Source organism: Sparus aurata, chromosome 2 (genome assembly GCF_900880675.1).
Source record: "Sparus aurata chromosome 2, fSpaAur1.1, whole genome shotgun sequence".
Classification (NCBI taxonomy): Eukaryota; Metazoa; Chordata; class Actinopteri; order Spariformes; family Sparidae; genus Sparus; species Sparus aurata.
The window spans coordinates 16,841,095-16,864,131 of NC_044188.1; the positions used below are offsets into that span (position 1 = coordinate 16,841,095).

General features: G+C 40.9%; 2 protein-coding genes across 8 annotated transcripts in view; one reads left to right on the forward strand and one right to left on the reverse strand.

The window, feature by feature from the left end:
* Positions 1 to 8,235: 8,235 nt before the first annotated feature.
* drc12 (dynein regulatory complex subunit 12 homolog) lies at positions 8,236 to 13,897 on the reverse strand. 7 transcript variants are annotated; one of them, XR_003981459.1, is made up of 8 exons: positions 13,434 to 13,897; positions 13,249 to 13,317; positions 11,625 to 11,744; positions 11,310 to 11,402; positions 11,078 to 11,208; positions 10,507 to 10,638; positions 10,321 to 10,424; positions 8,236 to 9,624 (listed from the first exon to the last, which is right to left on the reverse strand). XR_003981459.1 is itself a non-coding variant. In XM_030396521.1 (6 exons), the coding sequence occupies exons 1-6, from the start codon at positions 13,486 to 13,488 to the stop codon at positions 8,629 to 8,631; spliced, it is 597 nt and encodes a 198-aa protein (XP_030252381.1). In that variant the 5' UTR covers positions 13,489 to 13,897; the 3' UTR covers positions 8,236 to 8,628. The 7 variants fall into 7 exon arrangements, 1 of the variants encoding a protein (XP_030252381.1); XR_003981458.1 differs by having other exon boundaries at positions 10,507 to 10,643; XR_003981454.1 differs by lacking the exon at positions 10,507 to 10,638.
* A 34-nt stretch (positions 13,898 to 13,931) lies between these two features.
* Positions 13,932 to 23,037, forward strand: part of cbl (Cbl proto-oncogene, E3 ubiquitin protein ligase) — a 40,230-nt gene continuing 31,124 nt past the window's right edge. Inside the window, exons 1-2 of the mRNA XM_030402371.1 lie at positions 13,932 to 14,849; positions 20,431 to 20,678. Coding sequence (XP_030258231.1) covers positions 14,703 to 14,849; positions 20,431 to 20,678 — 395 coding nt within the window. The 5' untranslated portion in view covers positions 13,932 to 14,702. The remainder of the gene's footprint in view (positions 14,850 to 20,430; positions 20,679 to 23,037) is intronic.

Genomic DNA, 23,037 nt, shown 5'->3' on the forward strand with positions numbered 1-23,037 from the left:
AATCAAAAGTACATGAATTTTCATACTCCCTGTCGTGCTATTGATCCATCTAGATGTCTTTGGTGTGTTTTACCGAAGGTTTGGAGTGTCGGCTGGAGAGAGGTCAGCCTTCTTTCGAATGAAATAGAAACTAGATGGCCCTCAGCAAACTGTAGTGCCAATTTGAAAAACTCAACAAAAATCATGACCTGGTTACTAAAGATAATCCACAGACCTTGTTGTGAGCAGTTTTATGTTGGAACTTTATGTGTTTATACCCTGCAGAGGGAATCGTGCATCTGCTAATGGATGATGTTTGTGACAACACTGTGTTACACCGAGTGTTTTCTGTGCCATGATGCAGGTTCTCGTAGGCTCGCACAGGGTATCTAGTCATTCCAGAGACAGAGATTATTTTTCATTTAGGTGATCTAACCAAGTGGTTTTATTGCCTAAACCTAACCTAACTGAAAGCTGAAAATATTCATTCATCTTGGACAACTTACAATGAGAAATGTAGTGGTGTATTTTTATACTGTATAACCTGAAGGCCTAACTTTCCAAAAGGCTTTCTGGCAGAAAACTGCACAACCACCCAAACAGGGTTGAGACGGTCACAGAGCTCATGCACTGCCAACATCCTGCAAAAACACGTCCATCTGAGTGAAAGACCAAGTTTGTAACGAGAGCCCGTTCCTGACAGCGCACAGCGTAAACCGTAATGTCATCATCCTCCGCTGAACTGTAATGGTAGCTTGCTTAGTTATTGTAGCTTAGTATGCTCAACCATGGGTAGATCCACGCTCCCTTGTGCAGTGAAAGAATATAGATCCTGCATGAAACTGCTCACAATAAGGTCTATGGATAATTATTTCTGCAGTTTTTTTTATGTAATTTTGGGGCGCTTTGGGCCGAGTGCCATCTACTTCCAGTGCATTCAGGAGAAGGCGGACATCTCTACAGCCAATATCTCCAAAACACTGCGACTCAGACCAAAACAATCTAGAAAGGTAAATGGCACTACACATAATAAATATATTTTTGAGTTTGGGGTGTCCCTTTAATCCTCAGTTTTGCCTCTAGACTTACCATTTCTCTTAGGGTAAAAACTGTGATAACCGATGGAGGAATAAGTCAAATATTGGGAAGGAGCAGTTTCCTCTCCAAGACAGTAAAACACATTAGAGATCATTTACTGTGTCTACCTATTCTTATAACTGTCATGTCATCTCACACACACACACACACACACACACACACACAGATGTGTCACACTGTTATCGTTGAATCCTCCCTGTCAGTTATTTTATCATTCCATCTGCACAGTTACATCTCCCACGTATGAGTTCACCCAGACTGCCTCTATAGTTTTTTGAAGCACCTGTTATTGCATGACTGCCCATGATTGGCTTGCTGTTTCAGAGGCTGATGAACATGTGACACTGTGGTGGATTGAGCACTGACAGACCTGGAGTGGACTGCAGTATTAGCGCAACTGTACTAATACAGATTTTTCAGTGAACAGACGACTCTGAACATTCGGCTGACTGGAATCACAAACGAGCAGAGTTTCTGTGTGAGGGCTCTTTTTTTTAATGTCAGCTCAGTCAGTCGCTGTGAAAGTGTGTTTGAGGACTTCAGATGGCATTTCGACTCAGGTCTGCAGTGAGTCTGAGCTCCCACAAGAACACGCTGGTGTTTGAAACAGCCTGCAATCTGTTTGATTCTGCACCGCCCGCAGAAATGTATGGGAAGACACAAAAGGCTTTATGTTATCATGTGCTGAGGCGCTCCTAATCCTCAAGTAATGAAGGATTGTTGCGCTACAGATGGTGTGTAAATACAGTATGACCAACAGGGTTCCCCAGTAATGGTCCAAAATGTTGCAACAGTAACTTGATTGTGTCAATAGATCAGAGAGAAAACAGACCCATCATGTATCATGTTTGTATATGTGCACATTATTTAGAAACACACATACGGACAAAGATTGTGAGCATCATGGTGAAAAAAAGCAACTCCAGTCAGTTTCTATATGTCTTTATATAATAACTCGTTAAAGGCAACATTGCAGAGCAAAAAAAACAAAGAAGAAAAAAAAACACCCACATTTCATTACCAGTTTTATAAAAGAAGTTTCTATCCATTTGCTGAATGTCACTAAGAAACCCACGAGAGCAAGAAAGGCTCTCGCTGCACCCGATGCAAACTTCTTAAACACTAAAAAACATTTACAGGGGTGCTAAATCAAGCGTAGTTGGAATGAGATTGCCAATTACCTTGGAGGCACGAGGAGCAGTAGAGTAAGAATTAAAAACAAATCCCACTGAAACACTGGGCGACCTTCGCTGGGAGACCACTGAGAGAGATGGCAGGGCTCTGGCTGCTAAATTTTATATGCTTTATTTTCCTATGTTGACATTTTTATTCCATTATAAATACATTTCTCTAAACAAAAGCTCCAGTCCCGCGGGGTTCTGCTTTTGTCTCTTCTTTATCCTGATGTATTTGACCTTTCAGAGCCGTTCAAATCTGTCGTGCTCAATAGCGTTTCAGTGCACTTTGTTTTTCCAAGTTTTTTTTTTAATCGTTCAACTAGGGGGGAAATATTCAGGCAGTGCGCACCTGTTTTGTTGTCACATATGCGCACGCAGGGAGGAGGATGTATGGGTTTCTAGCTGAGCAAACATTAGGATTGTTGAGTGAACCAGAAGGAGCTGATGCATCTACCTCCCGCCTCCCTCCCGTAACTGAATTAACATTTGCACACTCGTGAATCAGTCGAAAAACTGCTGAGAATTGGCGCGGGTGGGAAGTCTTAACGGAGGCTAATGAGTTTAACAGCTCACTCATGTGCTATATTCGCATCCACTTACCCGCGGTCCATCTATCACTGTGATTTTTCTCTTCTCTCCTCAGGATAGCGAGTGAGCGCCACACAAACAACACCCTGCATCTGATTTACGGTTTAATTCAGACTGCCTCTCTCTCACTTCTCCGAGTGCCTGGCTCGCCGTAGTTCCACTGCAGCGTCAGAGATGACATGTTTTGTCGCCAACCTGCCTGTCACGGTGCACATCTCGCACACTCGACGCCACCTGTATGTCACTGCTGTGTCAAGTTTTTGTCATAGTGCTCATGCCTCTCCTTCTGCCTCTGGTGCTCCAGGTCCATAAATTCAGTGCACCCCTCTACCCACCACTGCCTAGCTGCTGTTGGATTTATGGAGCCCCATGATGAGCAATGAGTGCCTGTAGAGGTGTGTGAATATACACTTCACTCCTCATGCTTACCTAGTTTGTCGGACACAGCAATACCGATTTCCCTGTCGCTGATTGTTATCCTGCAAAGGATTTAGAAGTTATAGTGTTCTGATGCATTTAGCCGCTCTAACAGCTCACATCCCATATACTTGAGCGATCACTTCCGCTTCTGTGTAAATAAATGTTTTTTTTTCCAGCATTTTGCTCACATTAAATCCTCTTTTTAATTGCCTCACAAGCTATATGTGTCCGAATCTAGGAAGCCAAACCATTAAAGGAGACATATCATGCTCATTTTCAGGTTCATCATTTATTTTGTGGTTACTGCTAGAATACGTTTTATATGCTTTAATTTTCACATCAATTTTCTCACATGCAGTGCTGCCACACTGTATTTCCCCCTCTGTCTGAAAAAGCTCTGTTTTAGCTCCTGTCTCTTTGAGGCCTGCCCTCCCGAGTAACCAGTCTGCTCTGATTGGCCGGCTCGCACATGCCTGAGCCAACACTGCTAAAAACAGCAGAGCAGCCGTGCTAAGTTAAGTTTTAAATGCCAAACTAACTGCTGAATCATGCAAATACGTTAACATTGTGATGCAGTGTGATGTCATAAAGTCACGGAAATAAAGGTGAGACTACTGATGAGGCGTTTCAGGAGCAGTGTTTTTTGTTGGAGAGAGGAGCTGCTGCTGTTGATGACTTTGACCTCTTTAACCTTCAATAACTTTTAAATGCACAAGAAACATACACACCATTGAAGGAAAGGAAGAAGGAAACACTCCTGTCTTTTTAGTCATAACTTATGCTAATGTATGACATGGTGTGATGTCAGTAAGTCACATAATTGAAGGTGTGACTACTGATTGGGTGTTTCAGGCACTTCAGGAGCAGTGTTTTCACTGGAAGAGAGACACTGTCTAAACATTTTACATGCAGAAGAACCTGAGGTATATAACGCACTGAAGGAAAGGGGGAAAAAATGAAAAAGCATAACAGGTCTCCTTTAAGTTCCTATTTTTCGAGGCTCACATGCTCTGTGTTGAGTTCTAGGGAGCCTATTTAAACTGGGCTTGTCTAGAGATGATGCTTAGAATATTCTGGGTACACAACTGCTTTCTAACAGCAATTGTTAAAACGATTAATTCCAGTTCTTCTACCAATATTGCACCACTTTCTCTAACAATTGCTTTCTCTTCCCTGACAGCACCCTTCCCAAGATTAAGAGCGTGCAATGTATACATCTACCCCCTAACAGCCACTAATGAGCACTGGATCCGAGAATAGCAATTGAAACACGTACCAGACTATCAGTGGAAACTACCTGATTCAAAGTGAGACTGTTGCACACTTTTAAGTGAGAGCTTTCCCATTGATTTGCTGGCAATTAATTGCATAAAAAAAGGCTTCTTGTTGTCGTTGTTGTTGTGTGCTCAAAGAAAAGGTATTCAGAGTGCAAAGAATTCTCTCCAAGGTGGAGATGCTGTCAAGGCAGCCTTTTGTTCGCTGACAGTTGTTGTTGAACATATTGACCAAAACATCTTGGCATTGTTTGTCTTTCAGAGAAATAAAATGGAGCTTCATTTACTTTGTGTTTCGTTCCCTCACTATTCATTCCTACCTTGATCGATGGCCCGAAGAGGGGGGAAGCATTGATTAGCTCGTTGAGTGTGCGCGGGGGCGGGTGGGTGGTTTTTAGATCGAGTGTGTGTGCATGTGCGGTTGCATTTGTGAGCTCTGTCTCATGCCTGAATGGGAAATCACAGTGTGGGCTTCTTGATTCATCGGCTGTGGGCTGTCTCGTTGCATCACTACCAGGAAGTTGAGCAACACACAGCTGAGTCAAATTCCAGTGGAAGCGCAGTCAAGCACTCACCGTTGAGCGTTTTACCGGAAAAATGATGCTTTAATTATGGAAATATAAATCAGTCATTGGGTAATGCGTAACAGACTTACAAGTTCTACAGATGTTAAAATAAAACAGTTACAAAACTCGGTTCTCTTGAATGCCAGTAAAAGTCTTTGTTGACCTTGGATTCAAGTTGCGGAGCTTGAAGGTACACATCAGTCACTTTCCATAATGATTGCACTTTTTCAGAGCGCATCATTTATCTTCAAGCAAATGCGTCGATGACAGCAGCCAAACATTAGCAAGGTTCAAATTAGAAACACTTCATTAATCATGTGCACCTTGGACAAAACAGTGTTTTATTTCTTTTACGACCTGTCAGTTTTTGCAATTAAGGCAAACCTGTAGAAGAAAGGCATACACTGTGGGTATATACTCCCAGAAATTAGTATATTTACTCAAATGTATCAAAAACCATTTCATGCTGGTTTATACTTAGAATGTATGTCAGAGGGAAACACTGTGATTTTTACTCCATTACATATATTTGAAAACTGTAGTTATTAGTTACTCTCAGACTCATGTTTTGCATAAACACATATGACAAGCGTATAAATTGAAGGGTAAACGCTTAAAAGGAAAATTCACTGAAAAATGTAAACTTTTATGTAAACAGCTCTCTCTTTGCAATGGTAACAACACATATAAAAGCAAAACATGAACAATACGGTACATTTACAACAATGAAAGCAAATTTAGCTAATTGAATAAAGCAATGGAGGTGACATAATTTTAATTAAAAACACCTACCCTTGTTTGTCACTGTCTGTTTAAAACATGACTCAATCTTATACAAGATTTAAATTGATTAACAGGGATTAGCTTGTCTAGTTTAAAATCAGGAATACAAGATTTTCCTCTTACCTGTAGCACTATTTATTAATCTAGACTGTTTTGCTGTTAGTTTAAGTCAAGTAACGTTAAGTCTTTACACGTGGAAGAGAGACTCATGGCCTTTACAGCACAGTATGTAAACATTAATGTCATCCTCCTCAGCTGGGCTTTGACGTTAAATAGCTCAGTTAGCTTATCTAGTTAGCCTCTGGTCCTTAGGTAGATGCACGCTTTCTTTTGCACAGTGATATGTAAAGAACTTTGGGCCTCATTCACCAATATCTTCTTAAGAATCTTCTTAGATTCTTTCTTAAGTTGTTCTTAAGAGGTTCCTTAAGATCCTGGATCCTGGATAAGAAAAAATTCATGAATGCCACAATCTTCGTAAAATCTTCGTAAGTGGGACTTAAGAACAAATCTGTTCGTAAGAACGGTTCATGAATGAGGCCCATTGTTCCTACATGAAGCTGCTCACAGTTAAGTCTGTGGATTGTCTTGTGTCACCAGATCATGATTTTTGGAAAAAAGAGACATGAGCTGTTGAGCTTTTTAAATATTGATTGAGGTGATTTCAGAAATATTCCAATATTAGCTTTTCCTGTCTTATCTCTCTTGTGATCCTTTCAAAGGGAGAGATCCCTCATATACTCTATAGGAGGAGTTGAAAGTAGCTTCACCTCGACCAGCTACAACAGTAAGATGCTACATAGATAGTGAAGCATCCATATTAATCATCTAATAATGCATTACATGATAATATATCACTTACAGGGGCAATTTTCCTGCCACTTGTAGAAGAAATATAAAATATATTTGGCTGATGATGCTTCTGTACTTTTACTACTCATGGAGTGCTCTGACATTGCTATATGAGCAGTATGCACTGGCTGCTACAGAGCATTGTATAACTACATTTCCATAAGGTGAGTATTACTATAAGGCACAAGGCTAATAAAACATTTGTGTTTCCCCACTAACAGGTGCACTCTGCTCATCTGATTTTGAGCGCTGGGACGATGGCAGTCGACCCCATTAAAACCAAAACAAACAGAAAACACACACTCTCTGAAGGCAGCAGCTCCTTGTGGTTTGAGGAGAAAATATTGGTTTTCAGATAAAGGCCTCTTGAGTTCCTGTGTTAATTGGTCGTTAGAGCACAGAATTATCTTAATCCCCGAGTAAATGATTCATTACCCTACAGATGAGAGGCTAAAAAAATTGCACTGGGCCATGAAAAAGGCACACAAATGACAGCCTTGGAAGTAAAATCTGTTTATCTGGCTCCCCGCAGGGGGACGTCTGTTTTTTATCGATGCTGGGCAGCTAAATCATATTTCCTGCATCATTAACTGTTATTTTGCCTTTTTTCTTGTTTTGGTCTATTGTTAGTCTAACTCATATTGAACATTTCTTTGTGTTTACTTTTTAGACTTTCATTTCTCATGATTTCTGTCTGGTAGGGAGTCGTGGGCTGAATGAAAACACCACAGTCTAGAAGTATTACAGCTCAGCAGTGACGTCTCTTACTCCTCTGTGGTTCATGTGGCCAGTTTCATCTTACGCTTTCTTGCCTGTTACCATATCTGGCCTCTGGTCCACTGACGCAGCACAAAGCGCTGCCTGAAAATTGCATCTACATTTCCATTTTTGCGCACACACATACTTGTTGTAAGAGCATTACAGACTTGATGTACTCTCACCCACACCCAGGAGAACATTTTGCTAAATGTCTTTAAGTATTTTAATTACATGAAAGTGTTCCTTCTAATTTAAATAAGTTGATGAAAAGTGTCACATGTAATGCAACATTTTACTGTCATGGTGAGTCAATGTGAGTTAATCAAATAACTAAGTCTAAGATTTTTACATAAACCTTAAATCTGTTTATTTATTACATAAAGTTAGAGGGAACTTCTACTTAAAGGAGTAATATGTAGTTTTCAGAGAAGAAATTCAAACTCAGAATTTTAATATTTACAATATTAATGAAATGATATTATTATTATTATTATTAATAATAATAATAATAATAATAATAATAATAATAATGTCTAAAAGTAATCCATTTTAAATTCTGTCTCCTGAAAAACATCACACATCTAGTTATTCTAGTCACACAAAGTGGCTCATCATGATAGATTGTTGTTTCATTAATTGTAACTCTTTAAACTGATCTTATGTATTAGAATTAGGCGTATATGTAATTAAATAGCTGAAGCCGTAGTTTTTAATGCAGTATTACCATTTCATACCATGTTAATGTTTTCCTCATATACTTTTATTTGACTTGGGAAATATCTTGTCACAAAAATAACAAAGTATACCACATATTTTCACATGCAAAATACAGAATACACAGTGTATGTATGTTCTGGCTAACCCCTCCCTGACCATAAACAGTCATTTGCTACATCTAGTGGGCGTTACACAACATTACAGACACTGCATGGTGAACTACTGAATACATGCATATAAACATAGAGTACCTTGTTCTCTTATGGTAAAAAATTATATATAACAACATCCATCCATGTGTTAGGTATACCAAATTATGTGATAGTCTGATCCAATAGAGGGGAGTTGTAGATGCAACCTTAAACAAATGTGTCTCACTGAGAGGAGCAGCTGCTTTGTAAGTATCTTCCCCTTTTAGATGTCCAGTGCATTCAGGCCGAATTCAGAGAGCACTTCCTTGTAATTCTGGTGAATGGTTGTGCTCTTGTCCTCCCATCCCCGTCGAGCCAAAGACAGCTGGACAGTCAGGCTGTCTAGAGTCTCCTGCGGAAGTGAAAATGAGATGCAAGCAGGATTTTTTTTCCCCCCTTTAAATCACCCAGTTGTCTAACCTGATATCACTCTCTCCCCTTAACCACCTTTAACTTTGATGAGGTTCATGATCAAGCTGATGAGAAGAGGCATGATTAGATTCTTTGTCATACTGGGAAAGAGAAAAATAATGATAATTGCATATTAAAGTCTTAGCTCTGTAATCACAGGCTAAGCCCTCTGACAGGGCTCCAGGCTTGACCACTTATCTTTGAAGGTCTGTGCACTGAAAACAAGTCCGTGCTCAGCCAGTAAGATACTGACCCCATTGAAAATGATGCTATTTTACAACCTTTGAAGCAAAATACTGCACTTATAGGTTAGCATTACATCGTTTATCATTAATGTGGATATTGTAAACATGAAACAGCTCTACAACAGGGTCCAGTAGGACCAAGGACATATGACTCTAAAAGGTCCAATGTGTAGGATTTAGGGCAGAAATATTTGTACAAGAGTCATAATTATGTTTTCATTCTTCTGTTTCCGTCACCTTAGAACAAGCCTTTTATACCAGCAGGTTCCCTTCCACAGAGTGCATCATGTTGCACCGCCATGTTTTGCAGTCTTTTTTATGTTTTTAAAGGCCAGCTTGAGGATGGTCAGACAAGGAGTGTTCAGTTGGTTGCAGCCTGGAAACACACCGCTAGATGCAACTAAATCTCTCACACATAACCTTTAAATCCAACAGCAGATCTACTGTATATGACTTGTCATTTCTCAGCTGTGCTGGTTAGTTAACGTCTCATGTCTCACTGTAAATATAACAGTGGGAGTGGCGTGCATCCATGTTGACCTGCAGATTGATGTTCTGTAGCCCTGTAATAGCAAAAGTCCTTATAAATCAAAGCAGTAAAAGAATTAACAAGGAAAGTAATAACTTTTAATGGTCGCCATGTTTCAACTTTTAAATACCTGCTTCTGACAGTTGGGTGGAGGCTGAACCTTTTGTATTGCTATCTGTTATGGTGCTGAGTGCAATGAATGTTCACTAAAACCCATCTTGTAAAAAAAAAAATAATAAGATTCTCTTTCATGTGAGAAGCGGAGCAAAAGTAGGAAAGCTGATTACAGCTGCATCAGTTGCAATACATAGTAATCTTTTTGTTCAACACAGGCTTTGCCTTCTAAAGGAGCTTAAGAGCAAAAGCTTGATGACCCCCTGTTGTGCCTTTAAAACCCCTGTATGTAAATTAGTATTGAAAAAAGACAAAGACAGAAAACGTTTTCTTTTGGAACTGACACAATATCTCAGCAGCAAAAAGTCTTGCAATCACTAATTTGAGTTGGTACAATTATAAAAAAAAAAAAACATGGAACCAGTTCACCAGTTCTATTCCAGTTCATACATCTAAAATTCAACCATTTGCAGCATTTCCGCCAAGAATAAATTGATTCGAAAAGGCTCATTCTTAACTAACAAAAGTGCAACAATTCTTAGTTTGAGGTGATTACACACAAATGAAAACACGAGTATTATATTCCATTTCTGCACCTAAATCATACATACTGGACCTTTAAGTTCCATCATGTAACTTGTCTCAGACTGGTCTGCCATTCTTGACCAGCCCATCCTCTCAGTGTGCTGCAATCGAGGGTACTCGAGTCACGAGCCTGGCCTGTTAGGGAAGAGTCAAACATGCATGAAATTACAGAGGCATGTGAGCAAATTTGCATCTCTCGCTTTGAGTGGAGTCTAACCTTGATGAACTTTAATGGGAGTTTCGCTTCGGCAGGCGATGGTCATATGCCTGACTTTGCGCATGTGTGACTGAACCCTTATACAGCGTGTGCCGCCGCGTCCAGTGGTTTCAGTCCACTTCTCTGTCAGACCTGACCTGACAACAATACAGAAGTGACACTCCCTGCCCATCATTTCTGCTGAGAACACCAAAGATCGAGTACACGCAAGGCTGATCTCGATGCACATGCAGGAGGAAATGCCAAACCAGTGAGTTCAGCGTAGAAAAGTGAAGATGAGAAATGGAGCCAACGCTGCCATTTAACGATAAAAGAAGTCCACCCAAATTGGCTCGCACATATCGTGCATGTTTACAGTGCATGGGGCCTCAAAGATGTCTGGTCAAACCTAAAGAGGCTTGTTAGCGGCTGCTTCATAAGTAGCATTGGATCATGGGAGTTGCTCTCTTCATTGTTAAACAACACCATTACTCAAAAATCTATCTACAGGAATCAGGTAGAAATGTTACGCATAATGTTTTTAAATCAGTTTGTATTAGCTTTAATTTGGTTTCACGTGTTGCGAACTCACGTGCAGGACCTTCTCGCAGTCTGTCTCCATGTTGTCCAGCTTGTGTTGGAGGTCAGATATGGTGGCGTCCTTCTCTCGTTCCACCTGCTCGCGCTCTCTTTTCTCTCTCCTCAGCTCCTCCTGACACAGGCCTTGAAAGATAAATGCTTTACTGGCAGGCCATCATTTTCACTCTGGTGAAACTGCCCCTGTATTTATTCATTTAAGTTTAGAAAATTACATCTATTCGTACCAAGCTCCTCCTTCAGCTGGCTGGCCTCCGTCTCCAGCCTCTTCACCTTGCTGGTCAACTCCGTCTGCATGGTTTTGTACTGACGACTGAGGTCTAGAATGACATTTGTGTCAGACTTAGGCTTCGCTGCTGATTCACTTTGTAAGTCTAATGTAGCAATCAGCTTAGGCACCCAGCTAATTAGACTTTTCATTCCTCAAAAATTACCCTAACCTTGGCAACACGCCCCTTGTCCTCGCTCCCTGAGGGCTCCACGCTTTATCTAAGGTTATTAACAGAGACTAATTGTTGATTCGTGCCCCGTCCGTACCGTACCAGAGTTGACGTCCCTGTGGTCTTGTCTCGTGTGCTGCAGCTTCTGCTCCATGTCTCTCACGCGTCTCCTCAGGTCAACTCTATCAGACTGGACCTTTATGACAGACTCACACTGTAAGGCTGCGGTGAGCACACAAACACATGCATTGGTTCATGCAATAACCCTTTGTAAATGTACTAATATTACAGTTGTGTTAACATTTTTTCATTGAGCAAACTAAAGCCCGCTGAGTTAAAAACAAAAGGTCAAGTATCCAATTATGCTTTGACATGCTGTAGGTGGCACAGCTGGTGCTAGTCTAATTTCCAATGAAGGTGTATCCACAACAGTGTAAAAATACATTCAAATTACCCAAAAATCTCACCCAAATAAAAGTATACAAAATGAAGTCAAGTACTGTAATGATGCAGAAACATGGTTGCTTTGACCGGACTTTGTTACTATATTATACCACTGTCTCCAGGTATTCAATTCAATTGCCGATCATATCGTCATACTGTATGTTTGCATATAAAGCCTTTACCTGTAAAGTAACTAGTAACTATAGCTGCCAAACGGTACTATACATCATCCCTAAATGTAGTGGATTACAGTTAGATAAAATAGTACAAGTAAAGTACTGGGCCTAATGCATTCAGTTACTGCAGAAATTACTTTATAAAGTGACCTTATGTTGTGCATATAGAAATGTAATCTGAAAAGTAAGTAATAATTACACCATCAGATCACTTTGAATTAGAAAATGTCATTTTTTAAAACCCTTTGAAAAGAATCTCATGGTCTCGCAAAATACAAATATCACAGCACAGTGCCAGTAAATCTCTGTAATTTGAGCAGTAACGAAATGCATTTTCTCACGTACTACGGCTACCGTAGGATTTTGAAGTAGGTGTACTTTGCTTACACTGTAACATCTGACAAAGTGACTTCACTTCGAGAAATTAAGGAAACCAATCACTTCAAAATAACCAAGCAGAGCAGCATAATCATTTTGTTAAAACTTTTAAGCTCGTACAACTTGAATTAAATAGCCTACTTTTCGCAGTTATTCTGAGGTAATTTCCTGTCATATTTTAAAGCAAAGTCTACTAAAATGTTTGGTGTGCAATTGTATCTATGTTCTACCTGTAATCCACTACATTTCCATGGAGGAAATATTACCAGTAGTACATATAAGACTACTGCCGAAGACCAAACTGAGTAATACAGAGTAAATGTACATTGTTGTGAGGGCGTGTTGAGCAACCTGAGCATGGTAGTGTTAAAATTAATCACAACCAATTTGTTTCTCCTTTGTTCCTTATATTGTAAATTCTATATCTTAGAATTTATGATCATTTTCTGGCATTTTAATATGCTAACCGATCTATCCATTAACTACAAAAAAAAAAAAAAAATCAGTTAATGTTAAAGTTAATTAATAATGACCCCAGAACATGGCAGATCAGATAGTACTGTGTGTGATACATGTGTGATACAGTGTGTGATACATGGATTTAAAAACTTTATTTACAGTGTTATTTATCGGTTTGCCCCTGGAGGCAATATACACCACATACAATGAAATGGTGTGTGACTAATACATTGACAGTTTTGTCTAAACATAGCCCGCATCACACTCACCTATGCGATCCTGTAGGACGGCTATATCCAGAACGCTGCGCCTGTACTTTGCTTCCAATTCATTTTCGCCTGCAACAAGACAATAACACACAAATAAGACACACACACACACACACACACACACACACACACACACAAAACACATCAGAGGAGCACAAAAAAATGAATCTCATGAGTAAAGTTACTTTTTTCTGGATTCTTCTTTGTGGTCTTCTTTGTTTTATTTTTCTTTGGAGGCATGTTTGGTGGCTTTGGGCTGTCTGGAGAGCTGTACTCTCACTGGGCACACACTCACCACACACACAAGGGATGAGCCTCTGTTGCTGAGTGGGTTGCCATGGCACTCAAATGTCCGGCTTGATTGATAGCTGATTGACTTTGAGGACAGCCAATCACAGCTTCACTGTGGGCAACCTTGCCTTTTTAGCTCTTGCACACAGGGCCGTGTAATTGGATCCTTACTGTTTTTAGTGTGGACATGTCAAAGCGTCCTTTGTTGTCAGGGGTGACCGAGGCCAGCGCTGCATTCAGCATCCACTGACCGTTTTATGAATGCTGTACAGAGAGAGGGAGGCGCGCGTCCGACTACATTCATGACTCGTGAACGCGCACAGGGAAGGCGTGGAGTTTGGGTTTTTTGAGGAGGAGGAGGAGGGGGGCGAACGGAAGGGGACGTACAGGAAAGGAAAGGAAAGGAAAGGGCCGCACATACACGTCACGGGGGGAAACAGAAAAATACTGGGCAATGTTTTATTCCCACATTTATTTATTCGCCCCTGTTCTCGTGTGTGTACGTGAGGCGTTCGCAGTTTTTCGAGCGCTACTTCCTCTCCCCAGTCAGCGGTGAGTGCTCTGTGTCGTCAGCCCCGCAGAGGAGGGCTGACTCTGTCACACAGCCACTGAACTTCCCGTCAAGACTCGGCACAGGCGAAAAGAGCTGCTACTGCTGCTGCTGACTGAAAAAAGGGGAACGACATCGGGGGGTTGTTAAAGAAGAGAGGACACACTTCAGTCCACAAGGCTTCTGGGCAGAGAAACGGTGCCATTGTCCTCCAGCTGAGGGCGAGCAGAGACAGGTCTGGTGCTCTGCTAATTAGCCTGCGTGGGTCCCTGCAGAGAGAGAGAGAGACAGAGAGCAGCGCAGCTAGCTGCAGCACACAGCGGCTTGCACGGGGTGCGAGTGACCGAGGGCTTGTTGTAGTCGTAATCTGGACATTTATCGGACAAACTGATGTTAGCTTTACGGATGGGAACCTTTATCCGATAGCCATCCCTCCCTCCCTCTACCCCCCGTCGGACCCTGGCTCGGATCCGCCACTCGGGCGCTGTCCTCGCCGGGGGGTGCCGGATCACCATCGCCCGGACCAGCTTACTCCAGGCGGTGGTTCGGTCCCCCTGACCCCTGCCCTGCCTCGCCTGTCTGCCGCTCTGGCCGACCCTAGCTGAGCCCGAACATGGCAGGGAACCTGAAGAAAGGCGGGGGGCTCATCGGAATGATGAAGGATGCCTTCCAGCCACACCATCACCACCTCCACTCCCATCACCAGCCCGGGGCCGTGGACAAAAAGACGGTGGAGAAATGCTGGAAACTGATGGACAAGGTTCGTAAGCTAGCTAATGATCAACGCTAACGAGCCATTAACGTTAAAAGGAGCGCCTCGAATGCCTAGGGCAGCTGCTAGCTAACCGCAGCTAACTAGCGATAAGCTAGCTAATCTTCGGCAGCTGCAGGTCTGGCGTCGCTAAACGCTAAGTTAGCTAGTCAGCAGGGGGGCAGACGTGGTTAGCCAGATATAGCTAATTTGCTTACCTAAACAGCATTGTCTTGTACCATATGTGCCAGACTGGCTTACACCAGTTTAAAAGACGGGCTTTTAACATGAATGTTAGCCCACGAACAGAGCAATGTTTTCTTTTAACACATCTGTTTGTTAGTACTATGCCTCTCTCTGCTAACTAGTAGGAACATCTAGCTTGTTTGGCCACGTTTAACAACTGTGGTGTGTTGTAAACATAAGCATTAACAAAGAAGAAGGTAATTGTAGCGTTTAAATATACCACTCGGGAGTTTAATTAAGCGAACGTGTGGCATTGTGCTAAAAGTAAAGAGGCTGCCAGCACAGTAAGAGTCTCTCCTGTACATTGTTGCTCAAATATCTACAGTCAAATGTCTGTCAGCCCCCTGCAACTGTAACAAAGCAATCAGAAAAATAAGACCAGAACTGTGTGTTTAACTAGACCAATTATGCTCTTTCACAGGGGAGACTCATTTCACAGCTTCACTTCTCGGAAAAGTCTGTAGCAGTTTGACCCCCAGTTTCCTGTGAGAATCACACAGTAATATTAGAGTGAATAGGAAGACAAGACACTCTTTTGTGTCTCCTCTTCCTCTTTGAGGCCTTAGTTCAGAGCTCTGATGTTAAGAGACCAAGTCCTTTTTTTTTTTTTACAAAGCTATTATTAAGAAACCACATTCCAGTTTATTTAGCTCCATAGCAGTCTGTGGTAGATTGTCTGGCTGGACTTATCTGTACAATCTGAGGAGGCACTGTATCTTAACACAAATAAACAAAAAGAAAACAGAAGTAACACTGCAAAGTCAGTCTTACTTTTCTTCTCAGTAAATGTTCAAGGTGCAATTTCATTTGTCTGCACAATACTCGGATGACTGGACAGCTGATCTGAAGCCACTCAAACCACCTGCACAGTCAGGTTAGCGTTTTTCAGTTTACAGTATGAGAATAATTGACCATATTCATCTGACCCAGTGAAACAGTTGAGGGGACGGCACCAGCGGGGTGTAAAAACAAAAGAGTATCTTACCTTTTGATATGGCTATTAGACAAAGTATTTTTACACCACCGTATTGTTTAAAATAGCAGCGGAAATATTGTTCGGCGCTGTCTAAAGGTAAACCACAGCCCAACATATACTGTAGACCGACACCGTGTCTGTGAAAACACCCCCCGCGTTGGACTCAGTTAAATTTTTATCAGAGGCATGATGCTAATCTCTCTGCTCGGAGTTTCCCACATAAGCGTGATGGGCATCACACCCCTTTATTATTGAATCATGAGTTTGTGATGCCCTGCACAAAAAGTGGGTGTTCTTTGCTGAACTACATGCATCAAATTTAAACGTTTTAAAGGATTAAAAGTTCAATCATCATAGCTGTTAGCTATTCATTGATCAAATTTACCTGGAAACTTAGGATGAGGTGAGGTGTGTTGAAATTAACACGTCTCAATTTATTTTATTTTGGAGTTAAAACAATTAAAGTTACAGTTTAATGATGTGCCATACCAGTTCCAGCAACTAGTAGACGAGAATAATTTTACTTTTATGTAACGCACACAACAATTTTCATTTGTTTTTAGGCCTTAATATGCTCAAACACATGTAGGACGACAGCGATAACTGCTGTGCCTGTCTAGCTTTAATCGATTGAGTGGGGCTGTTACGAGGGTAGACACCAAATGCAACTCGGTTGTCTAATGCAGTTACGGAGTTTCTGGAAGATAAATAGATTATTAGGTTACACGCCATAGTTTGTCATCAGACTTAGTTGCATAGCATCGTCCATATTGTGGATTTGCAAACTGGGAGGAAATTAACAGTTAGTCCTTTTGCTTGAATTTAATAAACTGAGGGCAAAAAATGTTCTCCAGGAATGATCACTAAGCTGTGCGTTAATGGGGAGAACAAAAATGACCTGTTGATGGCTAAAGTTTAACAAAAATAAACCACAGCCAACTTTCCCTCCATCTGGTTAAAGTTTAAATGACTTTAACATGATGTGCAAAAACGACCAGGTCTAAAGCCAGGTGTAGACTGAGCCTGAGACCGAGACCAGAGAGACAAAGATGAGTGGAATGCAGCTTAGCTCGGAGGCAGTCGACATTTTACTTCAGGACAGTAGCCTCGATTGACATTGATGTATGAGAGGACTCGGTTGTTGTGGCCTTGTACATGTGCATGCATGTGTATTCGGCTGAGTTATGTGTACAAGTGTTAGCATGGTGAATGATAACGTTAATGGTGTAACCTTGAAAACAGACTTGCAATATCTGGTCTCAAACATAACGAGTGTGAAGATACCTTCGTTTGGCCGCCTGGAGAAGGTTTAAGGGAATAGGAGGACAGTTTTGGTATTGACACTGAAGGCATGTTAACTGTCAATTCAGGTGCCCAGCCAGATAAAAAATTGGTTTACACCCAGGTTTTACCACGAGCAAATTATCCAAAATACACAGAGGATACAAAAATGTTCAAGTACTACCCTTGTTGTGTTCTACATACCATTCAGTGGAAGTTGTTTCGAAGGCGTTTTTAAGCTCTTTTTTTTCTCCTTCAGTTGCACCTCTGATTTAAATACATTAAATTATCGGGATATTGTCAGTATTATCTGCTCAGTTTAATGCTGAGTGTAATATGAGTAATCTTAATAAAGACTTCTATATTAGTTTGATTTCCTGGTACTTAAACAACATTGTGAAATCTTGTAGTATCCAACCCAACAATGCTTTATGTACCCCGGTGGTCAAAACACAAAGGACTCTTAACTTTTAAATGACACATTAAAAGTAAAAAAAAAAAAGATGTTGTGGCACCTAAATATTTCACCTATGGTCCATTTACACTCAGTATCAGCAGGAAGCTGACCTTTTAGTGTTCAGACACCAATGGTGGCCCACATGCTAAAAACATTTTGCATGATGCTGTGGAATCAGTACTGCTTAAAATATCTTGCTGGTCAAGAGTGACCTCGTTCTTTTTGAGAGGCATTTGATACAGTGATGATGAAGTGGCCCATTTACAAAGTGAGATCAAATATTCCTAATATGTGACACTCTCTGAAAATGAAGCATAGCCCATTTGGGCCTTTGATACACGAGAGGTCCCTTTTTGAAGTTACATATGGAAGGGAAGGGAATATTCTTATAATACTAATTTACTACTAGTAATTTACTATCAGTGGCTGGTTGACGAGAACTTTAGAGGAACTGGAAAAATTGTATCAAATAGGTAAATGGCAATATTAAAGCTTGACTTTTTAAAATTGTAGAGTATATTCAGTCGGTCAAAATGTAGATATGTGATTTCAAACCTTTTTGATTAAATGTAATATCTATTGGTTAAACATATACAGTCGCTCCGTTCAATCCAGTTGCCAGAATAGATGTTGTCTGTGGTTTTGCATGAACATACTTAGATAAATCAAACGCTAGTTGAGTAGTGTCTTTGTGCAAATTCACTTTAGTTTATGTTACAATTCCTGTTTCTTTGTCATTAACTTGTACTTTTGCTTTTGTTAGGTGTAGGCACAAGAACTTCTTTGTTAGGGTTAGGAAAACATAATTGTTTGGTTTGAAATACCCGTTTTGGTTGCCACAAACATGGCTGGAAATTGTCCAGAGTTCTTCTTAAAAATATCAGGTGGTGTCACTCTTATAAATGTGAAAACGCTACGGTCCCTCGTCAAAACTATTCAGTACTTTCTCATTTAAAAATGCTGAAACTCAAACTGTAGTCACCTCTTTGGTAGCCTCATCGCCTGGTTTTCTTGATCTTCAAATACGTGAAATTGTTCATATCTTTACAAAAAACACAACTAAATGTCACTGTGGCATACATTTCACATGTCAATATGTCATTGTTGTTGTATTACTATTGATGAGAATTGATGAATCTTTGTGGTTCAAGGCCTGCTTCAGTTATAAACTGATTATAAGTTGTCCCCAAGTTGGTTGAACTCTCATTTTCCCATCAAGGCAAACTGATGGCTTCCAAAAAGAAGAAGCAAGGAAACTCAAACCGACATTCTTGTTATGCTATTCCTGCCGTATTTCTTTCTAACACTTACTCATGATTAGTAGACAATAATTTGGCCTGGTCTACAAAAGAACGAGCCATGTCCTGTTGTTGACGTGCAATTGTTCGTTCGCCATTGAAGCTGACAGAACAGCTCTACATCAGCACAGGTTCAAATCAGGACATGAGAACCTGAATCTTTATGAATGCAAGTGTAGTTTTTATGCCTCTCTGATCACACAAGTCACAAGTTAGACCTGAATGCAGTGGTAAATATGACAGCAGCAACCATGGCTATACAGAGTGTTCTAGGCTGTCCGCCAGTGTCTTTGTAATGGTCAATGAGGTGACTCAGACACAGTGCAGCAGTACAGTGAGATGGGTGAGGAAAGGTTGAACATTACTGAAGACGTTGCAAGCATTCACACAGTCTGGTGAACATGTTTGGAAGCATGTAGTTGATTCCCTAAATTTCCATTTTGTGTAAAGCCATTTAATTGATTATCTCTCTGTTTAACCATTACAAAACTCACCCTCTCTTGCTATTCAACTTGAAATTCAGATCCTTTTTTAGCAAAGGTTTGTTTTGTAACATTTCACTGCAAAGTACCACAGTCAGTGCATCAAATGTGCAAGGCTAAAATGTTAAATCAAGAGAATTTGAATGTATAAGGCAGAAGTGTTCAAGGATGTGCAGATTGAAATGAGGAAGTGTAAACATCAACAGCTTCTCTAAACATACTGAAGAAGTAGAGATAGCGCTGACCCATGATTATTGACATGGCGATCACAAAAGGCATTGGAAGCTGTGCATGTACAAAAAGGCCTCTGTGGGTCAAATTAATAAGAAATGGAGATAATTGAGTTCACAATGAGACAGAAACTGTTCATGGATGAATGGAGTTTTGCCTTTGTCCTGTTCAACCTTTGTCTTTTCTTCTGTGGATCCAAGTAGTGTGACAGTGGTGAAATAACCTAAAGGCTTAAATCAGTCTGTGTATTTTATTATATAATGTGTAGACGTGCCATACTCCTAAGCCCAAAGATTGACTCTGAAAGGGCTTTTAAGGGCCTTTCTCTCAGTCTTAGACTTTGTTGGCATTTTCCATTCTGTATGTGTTCAGTCTAGGCTCACTGACAATTTTCTGCACTCAAGATAAGTGCTCTAATACTGAATCAAGCTATATTATGCAAGTCTCTGTCTTTATGTTATAAATAATGTCTCACTGATGCACAGAAGGAAATTCGTAGTGGCAGATTTTCTTTCTCGCTCACTCTCCGTTAACCTCTTTCTGTCTACCTTCTTGCTTGCACCCACCTCTTCTCTTAAACTGTATCTTATCTTCCCCCTCACATCCTCCCCTTCTGCAGGTGGTGCGCCTGTGCCAAAACCCCAAATTGGCTCTGAAGAACAGCCCCCCTTACATCCTGGACCTGTTGCCAGACACCTACCAGCACCTGCGCACCATCTTGTCTCGCTACGAGGGCAAAATGGAGACGCTGGGGGACAATGAGTACTTCCGGGTCTTCATGGAGAACCTAACCAAGAAGACAAAGCAGACCATCAGCTTGTTCAAGGAGGGCAAGGAACGTATGTACGAGGAGAACTCGCAACCCAGGTAAGTTGAGTGGACAAATATGATTTTAGAGGTAAATCATGTGAACATGGCTCCATTCCTGAGCTACTGTGCTGATGTTCTTTAATAAATCTGTCCGGAACAGGGTACGTTTGAGGTGTGAAGTCCACGTGATAACTGCTGTATCGCACCCCAGATTCATTCATTCCTTCTGAATAACTGCGACTGCTCAAGCACAGAGCAAACAATTGCACCCATCCCCAGCCCCCAGGGTTGGTTGTAGCTCAAGAAATATCAAAACAAGAGCAGAGAGGTGTTGTGGTTTGTGCATGTGAGCATCTGTGGTCAGAATGGCGCTTAATCTACAGCTGCCTGCCTGCCTGTCACTTTGTTTTTGTGCTTCTCTATCTCTACCATCTTCTTGAACATTTTCTCTTCATGTAGCTGTCTCACTGCGGTGCTTTCTTTGTTGAAGTCACACAGTGCCTCTGTCTCTTATCTCTTTCTTTTCTCTTACATTCAGTAATCTCCCTCTGTTCCTCTTAAAACAGATGCACAAGTGTACAGTTTTTTTTATCAGATATCAACAGCTGTCCTGTTTTTATGTGTAGAGGGAGTTGTAGAAGTGATATTAATGGGTTATTCCTCTTGTTGCTCTTGTTTTGAAACATACCAAATTTTTTTTATAGGACACAAGATCCACTGAAGACCTAAAGAAAAATGTATCTGCTTATAAGCACAAAGTTATAGTTGTGTTAATGAGCAGGCTCTGAGGTGCAAACTAGTTGCTGACGGAGCTGATCTTTGTATCAGATGTCTTTTGGTTCATGCATGCTTTGGGCAAATACTGTCAAACCTAGTTGTAAAAGGCTCCATGGACAGTAAATGCTGAAATGGTAAGAACACCTTTGTCAGGTTTCCCTTTAATCCAAGATCTGAGACGGTATCAAATATTACCCCGGTAAAGGTTTTCTTCAGATCTGCCTCTAGGATGGGTGCTTCTCTTGCTGGCAGTGGAAAAAGATAACTTACAAAAGGTTTTTCAAAAGCCTTTGTGTTGTCCACGTGTTCTTTTATGTCAGGCTGCTGTTGGTCTGTCAGACAAGTGGCACGAAGTGGCTGGGAAAAGGTTGGATAGCAACCGTCGCCTCGGAGGACGCATTACAAGTGAAATAGAACCTGAAATTGGGTCCATAGGTCTGCCAAGTATACTTGTTTTTTAATCTAAATAGAGCGTTCAAATCTGCCCCTAACTAACCTGATGATAAGTTTGGAAAGCTCGGTGTATCACTGATTTGTTCTTACTATAGATGTTTTCATTGCTGCTGCAGAACTATGAGCCTCCTGCATTGATTTAGCTGCAGAAATATGCAGTTTCCTTTCAGTTTTAATTATGCTGAACAAGAGGTCAAATATCCACCTCTCAATACCTTGAGAGTGTGTTGTTTGAGCTGCCCTGTGGTCTTTGAAAGGGACATCTTACATCCTTGATGGATAAATTGAGCTTTAGGCTGTTATTCAAAGCTGGTTTGAGAGGTTTTCAGGTTTGACCTGAACGGTGAGGAAAAAAGTAGGAGAAGATTTTATTGGTAGATTGTGACAGTGATTCCTTTAAATCATTCTGTGCCCTATCTTTCACTGTTTTAATTAATTTAAAACATCAAGTTAACATTTTTTGGTCTGAGATGCTACAAATATCTTTGATTTCACTAAATGATTCCGAGATGCCAACCAACTCACAGGCTTGAATCAGAAATATCTTGACTCTTCACACGTTAATCTAACCTGCTGCATCTTGTTCTGAGAATATTAGGTAATCGTTATATCGAGCCAGTCTGAAGCTATAGATCCTCATCTTGTTGCACAGTTCCTCAGTGAGATTGTTCTTTTCTCTTTTACTATGACGATAATCTTGCAGACGGAAAAAATCCTCACTAAGGCAACCAGAAAGAAGAGGAAGCTTCTGTCTCAACCACCCCTGTGTTTCCCGTGTCATGCCAATAACAGGTCATTTTTTTCTAAGTGAAATTCATTTACATCGTCACTTTGTTGCACCAAGTAGCTACGTAGAAAGAAATTCCGGGTTTAAGCAGGGGAAACACACACACACACACACACACACACACACACACACACACACACACACACACACACAGTAGCCAGGCATGACACACAAAGACCTCTATTGTTTGAGTGCAGAAGGCAGTGGCAGTGACACTAACCAATGAGTATCAGCCCACTTAAGAATGCTATAGAATCGACCAATGACGTTGAGCTGTTAGAGAAACTAGTATGTGGTTAGGCTGCAGCTGAGCTCAGCACATGGCTCAGATTGAAAAGTCGACTGTGAGGATACAGATAATCTCACTGCCTGAGCGCAGAAAGGATCTATTGATAATAG